Below are 21,677 nucleotides of genomic sequence, written 5' to 3' on the forward strand. Positions count from 1 at the left end.
TTGCAATCAAGTTCACTTTCAAAGTGCAACACTAGAATAATCAAAACATTGGGGTGAGCAAAAAGTTGAGAGCAAGGCTTGTTAGAACTGTGTGGATATGTTGTCTGTTGTGTGTCAGTGTAATGCAGTGGTTTTGTTTTTCTTGTAGGATATCACTGTAATCCAGTGAAAAATTGTGCATAGGAGTATTACACCTCCATCCGAGCATATCAGACGAACAGTCGGGTTCTTGCATGGGATTTTTGAGAAAGTAGGAAAAAAACTTTTTACAATGTAGTTTATTAATTTTTACAATATAGATAAGCTTTTTGTATTATTTAATTCTTTCCAAATGGGAGAAATTAAACCCCCAAAGCTTCTCCATGTGCACAGTATTGTTGGAAGTTGTACAGTTTTATATGTCAAAGGCTTTAAATTGGCACACAAGATTCACAAGAGAATGATGTGTATAGTAATGGTTGTTGGTCCTACTGCAATGTAGCCAGATGGTGTGAACTTTTACAGGAAGACAGACAACATAAGGGACTGCCCACATTCTGGTTGGACCATCACAGCCACCTCCAAAAAACCAGAAAACTCAAGTGAAAACCATCATTTGTGCCAACAACCAGCAAAAATTGTTTGTGAAGTGTCCTCGGTATCAGTTATGAGTAACTGCAGCATCATCAAAATTCTTGGTTATCATAACTACTGAGCAATGCATTCTCACAAATTCACCTTCAGTCAGAACAAATTAAAGGTATTGTCCTGCAGTATTTTCGTGAAAAAATGACAGCTTCATTTCCCGAATCATTGGTGACTAGATTGATGCTATCATTACAAACCAACAAAGCTGTGACAACGAAATGGAAAAACACATCAAAAGCAGCCAAGGTGATGCTGTCTGTGAAAAGATGTTCTTTTCAGTCTGACAATGACAATGACAACTGGCTGTGACAAACTGGTTCAAAAGACTTCTTTAATGAAAGTATCTGAAAGACCAGGGGCTGTATTCTGGTCACTGTCTCTGGTCTCTCATCTCTCACAAGCCGGTCACTGATTGGCTAACCATTTGGATCAGCCAATCAGTGACTGGCTTGCGAGAGACAAGAGATCAGAGACGATGACCAGAATACGGCCCCAGATATCCTCATTGAAGAAATCTCCCACAAGTCAATAGGATTAGTTCTCAAAGCCCAGTGGAATACTTTTAGGTGTGATAAACAAAAATGTGAGTTGCCAGAACTTTCTGTTCACCCTAAGTAACAAGCCCAAGGGTTACTAAGTTATTTAAAAAGTTTTATTATGCATCTACTTACATTAAGAGAATCTAAGGTTTTTAATATGCTGGGAAACAAAAGAATGTTTCTCTGATATTAAAAAGCTAGGAGTCTATAAAATTCTACTTGTTAAAAAATCCTCAAGCACTATAGCATACTATATAAGCAGTACTTACAAATTCTTACAAAAGTGATTAAAGGAATAGAATCTGTTAGAACAACAAACAGATTCACTATGTATTAACAAAAAAAAAACCTTAAACACTTTTCCAGCAAGATAAAGGGGCCAACTTCAGAATCCTTTAGGATCTTGAAGTGGGCCCCCTTTTTAGGATTACTATGGTACTAGCAAAACACACATTAGATAAAGAATGGCTATTTAAATGAAAGGAAGCCTCTCTATTATAACACTTAAATCCAGTTCTCCCCCTTACAACAGAACAATGGCTCATAGTAATATTTAATAAAAGGTCAAAAGTGCTATGTTAGATCCATGAATATGGGCACTCAATCAAGTGACTATGCATAACACTTAATTAAATTCTTTTTTTTTTTTTTTAATGAAATAAAACAAAAAATCAAGCACCATACAACAGACTTCTTAATGTAGAGTTTAGTTTTGCTTTATTAACATTTAATACTTTCAGATTATTGTAATATCATCCAAATTACAACTTAAAATTAGAATAAAATTTTCTTATTTAAAATACAATGTACCTAATAGTATAAAATAAAAACATGTGATAGGAAAGGATAGTAACGATAATGATAAAAAAAGGAACACAAGGAAATGTTACTGTAGCAGTTAAATATCAGAAATTTGATTTAAAAAAAGGAACAGGTCAAAAAAGACAGTGTAGCAACTAACCGAAATAAAAAAAAATATTGTTAAAATATTCGAGTAGTGCTATGTCATAGAAGTGGTTAAAAATAGAAATGAGTCAATATCATATATAAATAGCACTGCAAAGTCATTGCACACAACAATTACAAGAGGAAAAAATTAAGCAACATTAGTAGAAAAAGCATATAATAAAAAGATAGAAGTTAAATGGGCTAACCCAATTCCAGTTTAGTGTTGATATTCATAAAAATTAGAAGAATTAAATTTTAGAATTGAACTGATTGAATAAGATCATTAAACATAAGTTAAATTCTTAAAAAAATGTCGAGATTTTTTTTTCTGTATATTATTTTTAAAACACTGAACACGTTAAAATGAATTATTATTATTATTACACGAATTGTTTTTAAAATAAATCATTACACGTGTGCTTTTAATTCTAAATAAAAATGTGTATACTTAAAGTTATAATTTTGATAATGAAATTAAAATATAAAAATATTAAATTTTAAAAAAGTATATTTCTTTGGTTAACAAACTTAAACATTACAAACGAGTTAAGATAAGAAATTATAAATAAAGGATGTAACTTAATTGCATAAATTAATTTAACTTTAAACCAAATTTAACTGTAAATGTAAACTTATAAAACGTATAAACTATCGATAATAAACTTCTTTTATGTACCGATATTGACAAACTTCTTTATTAGTTGAAAACTGATCTTTGCTTTACACTCTAATAGAATGAATTCATTTTTTGTTTCCTAATACAGTGGTGCCTCGTACTTTGAATTTAATTCGTTCCAGGAGGCCGTTCAAACTACAAAGCAGTTTTCCCATTAAAAATAATGGAAATCAAGTTAATCCATTCTCAGTCCCTAAACAATATGCATTTCAATAAACTTAAAATGGCAAATACGCATAATTTAAGGTAAAAAGTAACACAAATGCCCTAATAATAAATTAAAACATGAAAACAATAAAATATCAACTTTGGCATCTTGAACATGGCTGCCAGGTCTGCCAGACATGTACTACTTTCATGTTTCATAAGTTCCTTTTTCATCTTAGCCTTTTTCAAGCTTTCCTCCTACTAGTTAGACTTTGTTGCTTCCACACACTTCTCGGATGCCATGATTAATAAGTAACGGTTACATTGGGTCGAACAAAAAGTTTTTGTGCATCTTTAATAGTTGTCATTACTTAACATAAATGTGTGATTTAATTATAACAGTTATGAATTTTAACGTATTATTGCTAATTTGAGATAATATTCTTTGTTCAGAAGCTTATTTTAGACTTTGAATGCATTTTTCATTCCACACGCAAGCATCGTTCAAACTCCGAAAGCAAATTTTTGTCAAAGAGTTACAAGTACAAGGTACCACTGTAGGTTTCTGAGTTTTTAAAATTGTACCTAATAAATTTTGTATGATAATTAAATTATTTTTTAAAATATTAGGGCAAATAATTAAAAAAAAACTAATAAAAGTGATACTAAAACAACATAACAAAAATGATAAATATACTTTCTATTTACATAAAAATTGCTGGTTTCAAAAGTTTAAAGCACACTTCTAATTCATAATAATACAAAAAACTTCCTTATGGTGAAATTGTTGTCCATTAGATATTGGTATTGTTGGGGTATATTATTGGTATATATGGGTATTGAAGATACAAAAATGAAGTAAATATTTTGCCCTTTATTTTGCATAATTACGGACTAAATACACGATACAGTGCAATCTTAAAGTTCCTCTGCAATGGGCCATGCCCCTGTGGCTTAGCCAAATGGTAACATTATGACTTACTTTAACCCTCAATGTGCAGTCTGTCCTTCATTCCTGGATGCTCTCCCAGTTTCCCTCCACTGCAGAGGGAATTTACAATTACAGTGTATAATATAATGCACAAAAGAATTTTTTTATTAAATAACTTATGGGAAAAAAAACACAAAAAAGTGAACTAGCATGAAGTAAATTTCACAATAGAAATCACAAATTGAAAATGAAATTACAATATTAAGCATTTTATTAAAGAAAAACTTATTAATTAAAAAAAAAAACACACAAAACATTCAATATACACTTTAACTAACAAACTACTGATTAAACTGTTTACTCTGCATAATTTACATTACTATTAATACATTACAGTCTACTTACAAATCTGAAAACAAAACAGAGATTATTATTTAATCTAATGCCATTAATATGTATTTAGATTTATAAAATTTAATAAGTTCTGCAAGAAGTTATATTATTTAGAAAACTTTAAGCTGTCAACTATATATTACATGATTTATTTCATTAAATAGAATTTTAAAATCACTAAATTTTATATAAGACATTTTCATCTAAGGACTATATTTGCATTATCATTGTGATTAAAGTCAAGGGAGCTTTAATTATAACTGAAATGCTAAAGTAAGGAAACAATCATATATTTTTTTATATTTTTTTAAGAAAATATTCCATAATTAAAAAATCTGGTTTAATTTTTTTTCTTTTAATAATTATTCTATGTTTATTACATTTAAAAATAAATTAAATTAATTAAAATCAACACAACTATTTATTGCATCAAACATTATTAGATTATGTTAAAAATAATAATAATAATAATATGTTAAAGATGTTACTATTTTTGTTTTATAATTCGAAGATTAATTTTTAATACAGCAAACCATTCTCAACAAGCAGAATTTTACAAAAGCCATCCAATTTGGAAAATGCCTAGTATGAAAGATTGTGTAATTTCATTAAATTAAAACTAATTTATCCACTTTATTTTTATGTGAAATTTTGTTCTATTACTGCCAAAACTTTTAAGAGAAGTAGAATTAATTTTATTAACTTTGCTGAAGTTTCAAAACTTTCAGGCATGCATCGTTATAAGCCACATTTATATGATTTATAGCTGATTATATTGAATATTTTATTAGGAACTTGTTCTCTCATTATATTATATTTATAAATAAGATAAATTAATTTTTAAAAATATTAACATTCAATTGTCTTTTTAATAAAAAACACTGTTTATTGAACTGTCTATAGTTATTTTAAAATTAATTAATTTAAGAAAATAATATAAAAAAAACAAGCAATTATTTATTGTGACATTGTCACAATGCCAGGCTGCAACTTTTAATCTATTTACTTTAAAATATATACTCTCCACCTCCAATTAGTGGTGACTTGCTCCAGTACATCATACTTTTCTTTTAACAATAGAGTCGTGCCAGTCATCCGTCTGATACCTCTTGGGAAAATCTCTGAATTAAAACAACATGACTTCCGGTTTGTATCAGAAGTTTATATAATCGGGGCATCCTGCCCCTAAGGTTTTCATAACTGGGCTTGAACTAACTAACTAACTAACTCCGTTCTTGAGATTAAAGAAAGACAGATGAATAGGTCAGAGTGGAAATTTATATAATTTATACTGTACACACAATAACAGAATACCAGAACTAATGTTATACTTTTTTAAAACCTTATCTTTATTGAGATATTTTCTAACACATTTGCTGCTAAAAATAAGAGATTGTACTTACTGAAACTTTTACCTGCACTTTTTAAAGTTGTGTTTATTGTGGACATTAAAATGCAGCTTTCAATTTGGCAATTAACTTTATTCTCACCAGCCTCCAATCAATGTAATACTTGTGGTTTCATATATCCAGGGAAATGTTTTTTTTTTTTTTTTTTTTTTTTTTTTTGCAGTTTTGAGCCATTGAATTAAAATAAAGACTCTTTTTAAGTGAAGTAAAAAGAAATTACAGTATGTATATATGTATAAAGTTTAAATAAATATTTAAATGTTCATAAATTATTCAACTAAATATTTTTAATAATAATATATTTAGTATTTAGCAATAGATGGCACAGTGTATATGTATCAAATTTCTTATCATTGATTTCTGTATCAGCATAAATAAATAACAGTAACATAGTTTTTAACATTTTGTTATTGCTTATAAATTTATTACATTAAATAATTTAATTTAAAAATTATCCCATATTCACCTTCATATTTTTTTATAAGACATTATAAAATTAAAAATAATTAATTACCAAAGAAAAAAAAATTGAATTATCTTTTTAAATCCATCTAGATTTTCAAATTTTACCAATTATTGCTGTCATATTAACAAAATATGATAAATTTATTTATTTCCACTTAAATACTCAACTATCCTGAGAGGGGGAGAAAAACTAGAATCAACATTATTAATAGATTTTAGAAGTGATTTAATTTTCGGTAAGTTTAATAATAAAGTCAAACTTTGTACTATGTCTAAATCAAAGTTCAATTCAGTATGATTCAAAATTATTAGAAGAAAAATTTGAGAAACTTTTATAAAATGAAACTGTTCTATTATTATTTTACACAACTTTTAAATTTTGTAACTGATTAAGCATTAAACAATAAAAAAAAAAACAAAAATACTAAACTATATTGTAATTCAGCTATAAATCAATAAATGCTGCAATTATGAATTATGAGTATTCTTCAGTATGGCATGCATGACACTGAAACAAGAAGAAACCACTTCACCTCTCTGAAATGATATAATTGTGTCACTCAGTTCTTCGATCATATGCACACGACGTCCTTTGATACCCATCACTTGAGTAAAAAATGATATTCACATAAATAGAAAATCAAAAAGAATTTAAGTACATTAAAAAAAAAAAAAAAATTCCATTCAATATAAAATCAAACAAATATAACAAAACAATGCAAAATAAAAATAATTTCATAATAAATGAAAGAATGATAAAAAGAAAACGAAAAAAACACTTAATTTTATAGATGAAAACATACCCTTTCCTGAATCAGAATTACGAATCATAATTTCATCTTTATAATAGTTTTTTCCAGGAATCCTATAAATAATTTATTTTAGTAATTATTTAAATTAATCCAGTTTAAAGCTTTATTTATGCCAAAAGTTTTAATTTTAAAAATGTTTCCAACATACTTTGTTGGTTTAGCAAATTTTCCTGATGGCTTGATTATTTCACCAGGAAGCAGAGAGCCTATATTTGTTTGAGATGAAACAGTAGTTAATTGTCCAGGAAAATAGGAAACAGATAATGAATTATTAAGAGTTCCTGTTGTTTGTTCTGAAGCCTGAAAAAGAAATATATATATAATAATAATAATAATAATAATAATAACCAATACTAAATATATAATAAATTATTATAAATTAGTTATATAATTATTATATCATAGTGCAACATAAAATACAGTAAAATCTGTTTATATTAATCACATATTAATCACAATAAGTTATTTAAATGTTTATCAAAACTAGCTTGTCCAAAAACATACAGGTTAAAAATACACTTATAAAATTTCATTTATTGTATTCAAAGTTTGATTGTTGTTGTTATTTTCAGAAAACAGACAAAGCTGTCTTTTCACACTAACCATTTCAACATATTAGCAATAACAAGCAATCATTATCAATTTTAATATAGTGCTTTAAACTTTAATTGCTTTCATTGTTATTTGCATGTAGTACAGTAACTTAATATTTATTTGAAGTAAGAAATGCCAGCAATTTAACTGTTAAAGATGATATGCAAAACCCAGCAAGAAAAACTGGAGGAATTACAATTAATTAATTGGGTTAATGTTACCTTAGGTTCCGAGATTGCGGTGGTGGGATTTTTTCCCTACGTCGGCGTCCGCAACGGGGAAAAATTTTTTCCCTAGACTCGTGACGTCGACGCCCTCGAGAATTTTTTTCCCCGGTCGGTTTCGACCCCGACTTCCATGTTGCCGAGTATCCTGTAACCTCGAAACAGCGACGGTGTGTGTAAATTTGCGACGGTAGAGGGAGCCTTTTCGTGACGTCGTGCGAGAGTAATATTGGCAGGAAATTCATAGTGGTGTTACGCGCGAATATGCAAATGCTCGATCTGTGACGTGATTTCTGTTCGTTTCAATGCAATTTTATGCAAATTGACTACCAGTTGGAAACGTGTGCTGCCGTGTTTTGCGATTTGGATTATGACTCGTGTTTTTTTTCGTGACGATTTTTCGTTTTCAAATTAACTCTTATCGGATAATAATTGTGGTTAATATTTCTTCTTGCATTAGTAAGTATTCTTTTTTTTTTATTTTTACAATTTTTAGCTAAACGTTAGACGAACCTGTAACTAGAAATTAAGGATAGGCTGTGTTTTTTTTTCCCACCATTCCAACCTCCCCTCGTTTAGTTATTACCGATTGTGTGGAAATGAGCGGTTCGGTCGATTTGATTTGCAACGACGAATTTCGGTCGAAATGCACTTCCCGTGATTTTTACAAGTCGATGGAAGACGACCGTTTGGAGTTAGGTGTACCTCCCTTTGTCGATAGTGCATTTAAATTTGCTGTGAAATTAGGCATACAGCCGACTGAGTCCGTTTGCATTGATTGTGATTCCTGGCCCTCCAGAAAACCAGGCGAGAGATTTCCAACTTTTGCCCAACACTTAAGCAACACTTGTCCGGGCAGGGAAAAGTGCCGATTTGGTTCCAGCCCGAAACCGTTCCCGCAGCGCCTGCGACGATTACGAAAAAGAAAGCTAACAAGAAACAAGAAGAAGGGAAAGATACCAAAAAGCAGCATAGTAATACTAATTCAAAAGAAGGAAAACGCCAACCGACCAATAAAAGGGCGGCCGAAGCAAAAACAACAGCGAATAAAAGAACTTCACCGAACGAAAATCCGGAGTTTAGCGAAACCGGCAAAAAATTGGATCGAAAAGGAAAGAAACAAAGGAAGAAGTAGTCGAACTCCATCGAAAAGTGAGTAAAAAATTACTTTTTCCCTTTTTTTTAATTTTTTTTCATTTCGGTTAAAATCCGCGGATTCTGCATAGCATTTCAAGATGGCGGCCGGTCGCGTGGCCATCTTGAATCGCAGGGAAAAAATTTTTCCCCGGAGCGGTCGCCGACGTAGGGAAAAAATCCCTACGTCCCCATCTCAAAACCTAAGGTAACATTAACCATTAATTGTAATAACTAGAATTACTAAATGTTCAAGTTAGTAATTCTAATTTTTAATTCTTTTAACATGTTCTTTTAATGTCAGTCAATAAAATGAGAATTTCTACCTGTAGTAGTCTTATTTAGTCTGTACTGAATACTCTGAATACTAATTATTATAGTCTTCCTTTAATTTCATTGCTTCATGTTATTCATATAAGTGAATCTTGAAGTTATTATAATAAGCAGATTGTATAGTACTATAATCATTACAATTTATAATAGGATATCACTAATTATTACTTACACGCACAAAAATATACTACCCTTTAGAAACCACCATTTTAAAAAGTGGTATAAATTTTCTTTTATAATTGTATGAAATACCATGTTTAATATCCTTTCTCTTCTTATAGTATTTCAGTAAAGTATTATGAAGTTGAGAAACAAATTCAATGACAGTTTTTCTAGGTATTAGGTTGTAAAATTAGGTGCATCAATTAATTTGTAAATGCAAGGATCTATTGTAATTTTGTTAGGAATTAAGCCCAAATGTTATTTTGTTTTCTGGCATCGTTATATTTTGTTTCAGTTCTTTTCTTATTTTAGAGAATTTTTGTTAAAAGGGCACCCTCCATTCAAAATTAACATCCATTTAAAAACTGATAGTTGTCCATGTTTATTGTTACGTACGCTAGTAGCCGAGTCAAAAACAGCTTTTACAATTTGGTGAATTAAAGAAAATGGTCAATTAAATAAATGTCACAGGGTAATTTAATCAACTTAATCTTAATATTTTGTATGCGGACAATTTTTGGCAAGTGAGAATTGCAAAACAACTGTTAGCAAATAAATATAAAGATGAGCAAAACTAATTGTTAAGTAATGAATATGTAGATGAACATACAATGACATTAGAAATATAACAACACATTCAATGCTTAAAAGACTGCAAAAGCAGAACTAAAGTGTAACTCCCAGTTGACTGGTTTGTGACAAGTTGTGATTTGTAAGTTAGATCTAAGTTAAAAATTAAGAAGCATTTTTTTGGTCATATAAAAGTTGAATTCTTTTCTGTTGTTAGTTAAAATAATTAAGTCTGTTTAGAACTAACTTTTTTTTTGCACTTATATCACTTAAATTTTCATCAAACTATTGTAATTTTTGTAAGCATTAAATTTCATTGTTAACAAGTTTGTGTTATCAAATTTTGAAACTACCTATCTAAAATTAGATATAAAGTTGAGATTTTCAACCTTGTAATTTATTTTTAGTTTTAATTTTTTGAAGTCTCAATAAGATTGTATAATCATTTTAATTTACTCAACAAAGGATTAATTTTAAGAACATTTATAGAATAGTTTGAAAATTGTGATATTATCTATCATTTATATAGTTCAAAAGTGTTTGAATTAAATTATTATATTGTTTTATTATTATTATTATTATACATATTTTAAAACAACTAATACATTATATATAACCTGTTGTAGTAATATATCACCATAGAATATGTGCAGATCCAAGCAGTATGGCTTTTTGTAGTTGGCTGATGGTGATTTTGCCAATTTCCAGATCTAAGTGCTGACTTAGATGCTTTGGAACAGCACTCATTATGTCAATGAACACTGGTATCACAACTGCTAGTTTGTGTCATAACTTTTGAATTTGTATCTTTAGATCTTGGTATTTTGCAATTTTTTTTTTTTTTTTGGTTCTTTTTCGTCAATAACCCACATTTTCTCAACCTCAGTTATATCAGGTGTATTATGTGCCAGAATCTTCGTCCATTTGTACGCTGAAGTGCCACAGGATCTTAACTTCAGAATTTTCTGACTTTTTCATTGTTATGATCATCAGTTTTTTGTAGTTGGCACAAGACAATTTTGGCAGATGTTCCAGTGGATCATTTTAGCAACTGTAATATGACATTGCTTATAGCCAGTTTGTGTGATCTTTGTACAGGAGCTAAGAATATGATCCACAGTTTCTTTGAATTTTTTGCATCGGTTGTTGATTTTTCAGCCTTTGCTTGATTTCATTTGTTCAAATGGCCTGTTCCTGGTCAGCTAGTATTAATCCCTCAGTTTCTAAGTTCCTAATGTCAATCTTCTCCATCTCTCTTCAGAATCCACTTTGTCCTTGATATCTTCCAAAAATTGACCATGTGTTTTTATTGCCAGCTTTGTGCTCTGTTTCATTATGTTTTTTTCAGTATTCTTGCTTCATTTCTCCTATCTCTATTAAATTTTGAGGTTTAAATTCAATTAAAATTTGTTCTTGGCTTTCTTTAATGTAATCAGCCAGAGAATATTTTTCTTCTACTGTTTGCTTCACTGGCATTATTATTATTGTATTGTTAGTGCTTCAAACTATCAGTTAACAGTTAATATTATCAATCATTTTCACTATTCATTATACAATGAAGAGTTAAAGTAATTGAACAACATTCTTGAGAAATATTTATACATGAACTAAGAGCTTTAAAGAATCTGCCCATTATTTCTTCAGAGCATAGTAAAACTCATATTACATAACTATCAGTATCATCACTTATTTAATAATACATTTTTTTCATGTTGTAGTTTTAAAAATATTATGTGCTTTTTTTATATATATCAGTTTTCATGAATTTAAAATAATTTGTTTTAAGTATCAGATTAGTTATAAAAAGAATTAAATAAAAACTCTAAAAGTACTTACTTCTAACTCTTGCAATTTCTGTTTATAATAATTTGTGACATTCTCATTGATTTTCCAATGCATTGCTCTTAATTCAATGACTTCCAATAATCTCATGCGACACAAAATATCAATACGCTCATCTCTTGAAGCATTACGCAAAGTAACAAAATATCTATCGAGCTGTTCTGTAATGATTAAATGTTAAATTAAAACAATTGTTATCTATCTCATCGTATTAATTTCTTAAAAATATGGTTTTTCATAACATGTTTTCTTAATCCATAAAATCAGAATTATTATTTTTTTTGGATTTTAAAATAAGTAAATACAATCAAGTTACTTAAAAAAAATTTTCTTCTTCTTCTTTTGCATATCCTGAAATATCTGATGCAACTAAGTTTCAGGGAAAGCTTAAAAAGCCATAAAAAAAGAAATTTTCCTTTGGTAAAAAACAAACAAATTATAAAAAACATTTAAAATGATAACATTTCAAGTTAAACAAGAAATGACACAAAAGTATTTATTTCTATTTTGCTGTTTTGAACACAATGATCTACATAAGTGAATACGCATTTCAAATTTCCATAAACAAATCTGTATCATCTTCTAAAACCTATTCATTAATTACTAATATTTTTCAATACAACAGATCTCTATAAAATTGATCTGATCTGAATTTAACCTTTCAACAGTGGAACAGTCAGATGTGGCACTACCACTTAGTTGTGGAGAAGAAATGTGGGAAATTTTTAAACTAGTTTTTCACGCGTTTTTTCTCATCACCGTTTCGGAAAAAGATCTTGTAAACAGTTATGTCTAGTAAAGAAAAGTCTTTTTTTATTGTTACACAATTCATTTTTTTTATGTAATTTTTTTTTCACAGTAATTTTTGGCTAGTTTTTGGCAATACCCCCAAAAGAATTTAGCAAATATATACATCCCTCACCACTGCCACACGATCGCCCTTGACAATATATTCGTTGCTCACTGCTGAGTGGTTAACATTTTACTGAAAAATTACAAAAATATCAAATCATCATAATTATTAAAAATCTTCTTATAAATTTTTAATTATTTTCCATACTATGTTTCAAAGCTTCAATAATCATTTATTATATTCAACAAAATTTTTTCTTTGCAATAATTTTTCAAAATGTATCAATTGATGCCAATAGAATATTAATATTCTTGAGTAATTAAAACATTTAAAAAAAATAATTTAATAGTTTTTCAAAATAAATAATTAGTATTTGATTATATATATTAATATATAAAACATCAATAATAAAATTTTACATAAAAATATTTAAAAAATGTTTTTTTAATTATACATAATTAGAAATTGCCAGAATATGTAAAAAGTGTTAAAAGTAAAGATTATACTGCAACAAAATGATGACAAATTTCTAAGTAAACCAATATTCAACTTAAATATAAAAAAGTATTAACGATACAATCATTTAATATTTTTATAGATTCCCTCTAATTTTTTAAATCATTTTTCAGAGGCAAAATATAAAGTTAAGATTTGATTATTTCATTTTTGTTACGTATTTCAAAACTTTACTGAAACTTTCTTATATATTGTTTTTAGAGAGTGATGAAGAAATAAATCTTTGAAAATATTAAATATTAAGTAATTATTGATTTTGATAATTAACTATTATGTAATATAGTGTAAAATATACTTTAATATATACTAACATTTTCATTTAGTTCAAAAATGATGATAATCTCACCTTTATATAATGTTTCTATTTCTTGCCCTTTAAGTTTCAACTGGTTACAAACTTTTATTATTGACATAACAGCACTTTTGTCAAAATTTCCATTTGTAATAGTTATATATAATGATTCTAATTCTTGAATAACTTCATCTACTGTTGGGAAGAAATGACAGATTAATTACTACTTGTCTAAAACATTACTGATTTAAGAAATTATAATTTATAATTCATTTATAACAGAAGAACCCTTAATATTAATTATGTGAATTATTACTATATTAAGGGTTGATTAATGTCTCCTACAAATAAGAGCTCCTACTGCAGCATTTTGCAAAGTGCAGATATAGAACCATGTTAGAGACTTATCACTGTTTAGCAGTGATAAGTCTTTATTTTAGTATAGTTATGTAGTTTGTTTTATTTAGACAGAGTTAGATAACCTAATAAATAGGTTGGCCTTGGTATGATAAATAGGGTTTTAACAATTTGGAGGGCTTATTAGGTTATCTATCTATCTAAATTAAAGTTGTGGGCTAAAAGCATCATTTATTATTATGTAGTTTGTATTTGAAGTCTCAGTTTGTTGTCTTGCATCATTTCAAAAATTAAAAAATATAAAACAAACATAATTTTGTAAGTTCATTTGTAAAAAGTTCTTTTATCAAACATACAAGCTCAAGTAAAGTTCTGAAAACATTTTGTAGCCTGAGGAAAGCCACTGAAGTGGCCAAAAACATTTGTCATCTTCCATTTATCTAACATTTATTAAAAATATTGTGCTGGAAAGTAATATGCTGCAAGTAATATGTAAAAGCTTCTGTATGTGTTTTTGAACTGTTCTAGCTTTTGGGAGTTATCTTGACAGAATCAACATCCATATGACGCAGAAGACTACACTACTTGGAACAACACACATCTCTAACCTATATAGCTCTTGAAACAACAAACATAACTTTAAACATCCCAGGACTCTGGAAGACATTGTTGGATTTGGCTCCTAACAGCTGAGCTGTGTTTATGGATAATAAATAAAAAACATTATTACATTGATATGGTGTCAAACATTACCGAATAAACATTGGTATTGAATGGATGCCAGTCTCTAATAAATGTTGGGCTTTAACTTTCATTTGGCATATTTTGAGGAAATAATGTACTACAATAAGTGCTACTGACATCTTTTTTTATTTAATTTTTTGGAGTTATTTTAGCATTTATTATTATAAATATATTTTTATTAACACAATTTGATAAATAAAATAAAAAAAGCAAAGCAATAAAAAATTGTGTCTTTTGGAAACCATATTGTATTTGACAATGCAGTTTAGATTATTTTATCTCAAGTTTACTATTTTTTCCATTTTCCTTATTGACAAGACTATGTCTTGTTTATAAAATCGTACTGCCAGCTTAAGGGTATAAAGGAGTACATGTCAGGAGTTGAAATTTGGCACAGAAAATAAGGTGCCCAAATCATAAATGTATAAAAAAAAAACAAGACTTGTAGGTAGTCAGAGAACCAAGAACCGAGACAAAATAAAATACAGAATGGCAACACTCTCTACAAACAGGCAGTAGTGCGAGATTTGTGCATGCATTGCTGGTTGATAAGTTGGAAATATGAATATTGTGAAATTGAATTTTGATAAACCTGTGCGTTGGGAAGTTCGAAAAGCAAATGTTGCTAAAGCAAATTTTGACAAACAAATCTTTGAAAAAAACCCATTTACCTGTCCCGTGTTATTCCCCACACATTTCTGGTTGCCTGTAATAACCTTGACCGATTGACCAGAGATATCTCGTTTCATCATCGGAACTTTTTGAAACTAAATGGCATGTCGTTATATTATTATAATTTTTTTATATTAAAACTAACTTCCGAAATATAATTATTTTTCTTTTTACATTTATTAATATATATATTTTGTTTGTGCAAAATAAAAAAAATAATTTTGAACGATACAATAGCCACCATTATTTTTTTTCAAAAACGGGAAATTTTTGCATTGGCAAAAGTTTAACCTAGAGCGTCATGCAACAGAGAGAAATTTCAACATTGGACAGGTTAATTTCGCTGAAAATGCATTGTGGATGACATCGTGGTTGTGGCTGTGGCTGGCAAAGTTTGAATAACCGTGCGCAAAACCAGCAATGCCAAAGATGATTGGAGAATGAGAACGAGACCCGCCATGAGCGTCGAAGTGATTATACAATTAGCCCAGGATTATTTTAGTTCAATTCAAAAATGTGAACTTACAAGGTAATACAAACAAAGTTTGAGTCCTTAATCAATTTTTATCCTTTATCCCATCCAGGAACCACAAACACAGCAGGCAACTTGAAATAAAAAAACACTTCTAAAAACAGACGAAAATTTGTTCTAGAAGGTTGCATTTGTTCAGGTCAAATATTAAGAAAGTTTTTCCAGAATTTGTTTGAATAATAAATTGTTTGAGTTGGGAATAGTTTGAGTACAGAAATACCAATGTATTTCATTTGTCATTTTTACAAATAATTACTTACCTACAGTAAAAAACAAGTTTAATAACACTATCTAAAAATGTTAAATAAATTTTGCTAAATATAAAGATTAATCTATAAGAACAAAACACTGACAATTTTAAGGGCTAAAGTTTGAAAGCAATGGCAATGATACATGATTGATAGGAAAGCTAGGACATAGAAAAAAAATTGCACAATCAGTTTTCATTAAAGTAAACCTGACAAAAGGCCCAAAACAAATTGAAAACTTCAATATTCTTAAATCTATGGGTAAATTTGAGACAATGAACATGCTTACTTGAATAAAAAATTATCAAATAACAGAGTTTGCACTTAAAAATTGTAAAATTTTGTACAGAGAATTTCCCAAACCATGTTAGAGCAAAACTGGAAACAGTGTTATATGGAGGCTATCCCCAATAAATTCCCATGTTTTTGAACCATGTTAGAGTGAAACAGTGTTGTAGAGATGCCATGTTGTACAAGGGATACCTGTACAATAAACTGCATACAGCAAGTTTTTGAAGGTGTGAAATATAAATGTGATGCAAACTATGCAAAAGAAATCTATTCTAGCAAGTTTTGCAGGATCTATGCTAGTGCAGGCTATATACCACCATGAAATCATGGTATTTTAACTAAAACTATTTCAAGATAAACAGCTTAAATACCTGTAATAGAGTGTTTTGTTGAATTTTCTAAGATTAATTGCTGCTTTAACGGCCTTGGTTTTTCAAGTTTCTTCACGTGCCGAATAGCTTTAGTTGCCATGTTTTATTGCTAAAACAAAATCTGAAAATAAAACTATACAATATATTCCGAAAATTAACTAAATATTCATTTATAATTAAATGTATTTTCTTCAATACAACTTCATTTTAATTATAGTAAATACTGATAAATAATTTAAATTTATTATTATTTTAACTGACATTTAATTTAAATATATATCAATGTATTCTATTCACATCAATATAATGCTATTTTTTATACCACTTAACATGATATATATATATAAAATACACAATTAGTACTGTATATCTACAATGAAGTTAAAAAGCTACTAAATTCTAGAAAATTTTCTATGTAATATATCTAAAGCAATCTTATAAAGTACTGAGCAGAGATAAAAAATTATAGTGTTCAGTTTTATATGAAACATTTAAAAATGATATAATCTGATATTTTATATTTATTTATTACAGTATAAGCAAAATACACAGATATTAAAACTCATCAATATCTATGTTTGTATCTATGAGCTGGCATTTGCTTATTTCTAATTCTATTTCTACAATTTCAATAGCTCAAGAGATTTAGTTTTTACATTATTTTCAAATTTAAGTAATTTTGTGTGTTCTTATTAAAATTGTCTCAGGTGCAAATCTGCAAATTTTTACAAAGACTTTGGCTGGAATCACATGGTATATTTACATTACGAAACTTGTTAAATCATACTTTCAATACCTCTATGATGGCAAACATTTTTATATTATTGTTATCTATTCCCTAGTTTCCAATTTCATCTGTGGTAGCTTCTTTCAGATAGTATCCAACTATCATTACCAAGACGAATGTGCTGCTCCTCTTCTGTTATCTCCAATTTAACCACCCTCTAAAACTGACCTGTTTAACAATCTATTATATACATACAAATTCTTCCCACATCACAGCTCAAAAGCGTCAACTTTCTTACATTCTTTTTTAATAGTTCATATTATGCTACTGGATGACAACTGCTTTAGCTATTCAGATTTTTATCATTCCAGCATCTCTACATTTCATCACTCTTTCTGGATGCATCATAGCTTCCCTATCAAATAGGAAGACTCTTTTTTTTTTATGATTACAGTTTGAATTTACATTGTTTTTGGGGAGTCAAAAATTTCACTTTCTTGGATTAATCTATATCTCTACGTTACCTATTTGCACTGTATTGATGAGCAGTTGGCAAAGTCTTTTCTTCTTTATACTGAATCATAAGCTTGTATCATCGTTCTCTTTCTTAAGTTCTTTTAAACTTTTGCTTTCAGTTATAGACTATCATTCAACATATTTAAGGCTACTGATATTCCTACTTTATAATTTTTACTGCAGCTTCCATTTCTTTCAATCCATTGTAGAAATAGCTTCATTGTCCTTAATGCTGTCTTTAATTTCTTACACCTACTTGGGCTTTTTCTCAAAGTCAGGACTTACTCTACTTATTGTATGGATTGAAATGAAAAAGAACACTAGGCTGATTCCTTTATCTTTTTATTTATTTCCCCAAATGAACTTCAAACCACTTTTTTTCTTGTCGGTGGGTATAAAAGGAAAGTTTTCTGGTATGAAATTTACAGACTAAAAATTATACAAAAATCTTTTTCAATGATATAAATTAAATAACCTAATCAAATCTGTCTTCCAATCCAGTATTCCTCATAATGTTTGTTCATGTTTTTCTGATTAACCTATAACGTAATAGTGTGGCCGCCAGTGCCAGAGATCCCGAACACTATCTGGCAACACTTGCCAATGAGAGTTGGCTGGCAACGTAGCTGTGGCTGCCAGCACCAGAGATCCCAAACACTACCTAGCAACACTTGCCAACAAGAGTTGGCTGGCAACATGAAAAAGAGGCGTAAAAGTTTGTAGGATTTGCCCAGGCCTTGCCCAAGGATGTTGGTGACAGTTCTCACCTTTTTAATAAAGTTTTTTTGTTACTGTTCGTGTTTGACTGCTTAGCGTTAGTTCTAAAGATCAGTAGTATCAAATGACAAAATAGTATTATAGGTCTAGACCTAGAATGAAATGATAGCTGCTGGATGTGCGAAATAAATGATGTATTGTCAACGTTACTATTTAATCCTTTCAGTGACATAGGGTCCATTTTGGTTCAGAAAATGAATATTGCAGAATAATACACTTTAATCTTAAAAAACAGTTTAATATTTATTACATTCCTCATTCCTTGAAAAATTACCAATAAAACTAGAGACTCGATAAATGTCACCAAACCTGGAGTCTCCAAGCAAAAATGACATTGTTGGCAACCCTAATAATTAATAATAATATTTCAATTTGTTCTTAACAGATTACAACATATTTCTTATTAAATTATACATTTGTTTGTAATATTTTATGAATAAAAAGTTTTTCAAAAACTTATTTTTCTCAAAACTTAACATTGATTGTTGTTATACTGACCTATTTTCTATAGTACTGTTTCTCAAATCTTTGAATAAATTTCTTTTTAGTAATGCACATTGATATCACTTTATAAGAAACTAAATAAATGGCAAATAGACATTTATGAAATAATAGAAATTTTTATAGAACTGCTATTTTTTATATTATTATTATTATTATAACAGAGCAAAAAAAAAAAACTGCTTAAAAAAAGGTATTAAAATAGAAAGAGTTAGAACAGCTTTCTAATTCATTCTATTGTCACCCAAAGAATGTCCTAAATAGTTATGGCAATACCCTGTTCATTTCATTGAGCCTAATTTTAGCGGCTTTCATTTATACAGCTTAAAACTTTTTTTAACTGTCTCAATAAAAATTGTTAATTGAAAAGTCAAATCACATAAAAATATCTATAGTGAATAAAGTTATATTAAAAGAATTTGTTGTTACCAGTAATTTTTTGTACCATTTGTGCAATGAATTGTACCAAACAAACAAAAAACAAATATAAAATTTTAATCTATTTGCTATAAATCTCTCATTATATATAAATAAATAAATATTCATATTTTATTTTCTAGTTTTTGTATCTGAGATAAATGTTCAGATCCCTAGTGAAGAGGGCTTTTATGCATTGTTCAAACATATCTAACACCAACAGAGAACTGAAGTATACATTACAGACACAGCTAGAAGACATGGCTTTAGCAAAACTCTTATTGTTAACTTAACCAAATTGCATTGATTTGAAAAATCAATACAATATTTATAGAAAATAATTGTAAATTACATGAATTTATACATAGCTATTTATTGGGCTGCAATTTGAAAAAATTATAGATATATAAATTCCCACTGTCGCCTATTCTTCCTTAATCTCAAGAATGGAGTTAGATAGATGAAAGAGACCAGATATGGAAAGATTAAGGGCAGGAGGCCCCGATTAACTATATACCAATTTCCGATGCATACTGAAGTCACGTTATTTCAATTCAAATATGGAGTTAGATGACTGGCATGACTATTGCTAACAGAAAAAGTATGATGTAGAGGTACAAGACACTACTAATTTGAGGTGGAGAGCATATATTTTAAATTACTTAAATTAAAAAAAAACATAATTAAAAATTTTAGTCCAGCATTGTGACATCACAATAAATAATTGCTCGTTTGCTATTGAAAGTGAGTACTTTCTTTGAAAATATGTTTACTTAATTCAGTTTTGCAAATTCAGGTTCTGAATAATTTTGTATTTTTTATGTTGAACATATACCAATACAGGTATACCTTGCCTTACATCGGTAATTGGTTCCAAGAGAGGTGACGTAAGTCGCACTGTGAATTGACTCGTGTAGTCGCGCAAGCGACTACGGTGGAAAACGCCAATAATGAGCACTTAAAGACTGCTAAATAAGACGACAACACAGAAACACAGATGTTTTCATGTTTCGTTCTCTAGGATTTATGATGATTATATTAACATTTACTGTAAATGTACATATTTTAATATGATTTTGTGTGCTTTTAATGCTTTTCTACTGATATTACGACTTCAATATTTGTGGCAGACGCATGTAAAGTTGAATAAAATGACAAACTTGATTTTTATTTTTCCATATACTTTTTTGACAAACAACGTATAATCGAGAACAACGTAACTCAAGGTATACCTGTATCATAAAAATAATATGCAAGAAAATCACTTAAATCCTGTACTACAGGAGACTATGTTTTTCTGTTCTAACATAGTCTAACTTTGTAGAACCTTAAATGATTGACAATATTAAATGAGGAAGACAATTATATATTGTACGTACATCCAGTCACATCCTTCTAAAGTGATATTTAGTGAAAGGTGGAAAAAGAAAAATTGTTGTGAGTTTTAGAGAAACCAAACAAAATTATGTAAACAAAATATTAAATTAATCATAATACAACCTATTATCATTAATATTATAATATATATATATTATTCTAGTCCATATTCACATTATAAGTAAGAATACCAAATTACTGTTTAATCTGTATCTATAAACCATTTACAATTACTCACAAATAAAATGGCAGCACAATTGCCTACCTCTAGAAAAATTATTTAGTATTTAATTAATTATATAGTCATATTATAACCTGATAATTCAGCAGTTCTTTGACTTTACAACAATTTGTGCTAACATTTTATAATATTGATAAATAGCCATGTTCACATTTTTAGCATAGATTTTTTTCACCTGAACATTATCTATGATATAACATTTTGTCAATTCTTTCATGGTACTGACTAATCAAGTAAACTGACACAAATTTTTCACAATCCTCAAAGATAATGTCTTTTAACCAGTTAAGACTGAACTGCAATATTTTATTGTAAGTCTGATGTATAAATAACATCTATAATCATCTGTCTAATATTAATACTCATCTTTCTAAAATATGAATGCATACAACATTTGAAAATAAACTTTCTCTGATACAGACGAGGGGAAAAAAGCAGT

At 28.6% G+C, this 21,677-nt stretch overlaps 1 protein-coding gene across 3 annotated transcripts in view; it reads right to left on the reverse strand.

Annotated features, from left to right (window-relative positions):
* The window catches only part of mxt (Eukaryotic translation initiation factor mextil), a 49,181-nt gene that overhangs the window by 13,692 nt on the left and 13,812 nt on the right, over nt 1-21,677 (reverse strand). For 2 of the 3 annotated variants that reach the window (XM_067266082.1, XM_067266084.1), the window contains 6 exons: nt 16,683-16,803; nt 13,522-13,662; nt 11,801-11,967; nt 7,096-7,247; nt 6,939-7,000; nt 6,669-6,740 (listed from right to left, as the gene is read on the reverse strand). In XM_067266082.1, coding sequence (XP_067122183.1) covers nt 6,669-6,740; nt 6,939-7,000; nt 7,096-7,247; nt 11,801-11,967; nt 13,522-13,662; nt 16,683-16,782 — 694 coding nt within the window. In that variant the 5' untranslated portion in view covers nt 16,783-16,803. The remainder of the gene's footprint in view (nt 1-6,668; nt 6,741-6,938; nt 7,001-7,095; nt 7,248-11,800; nt 11,968-13,521; nt 13,663-16,682; nt 16,804-21,677) is intronic. The other variant, XM_067266085.1, reaches the window with a different exon arrangement.

This window comes from Centruroides vittatus, unplaced genomic scaffold, assembly GCF_030686945.1.
Source record: "Centruroides vittatus isolate TY-2023 unplaced genomic scaffold, ASM3068694v2 contig_2634, whole genome shotgun sequence".
Lineage (NCBI taxonomy): Eukaryota > Metazoa > Arthropoda > Arachnida > Scorpiones > Buthidae > Centruroides > Centruroides vittatus.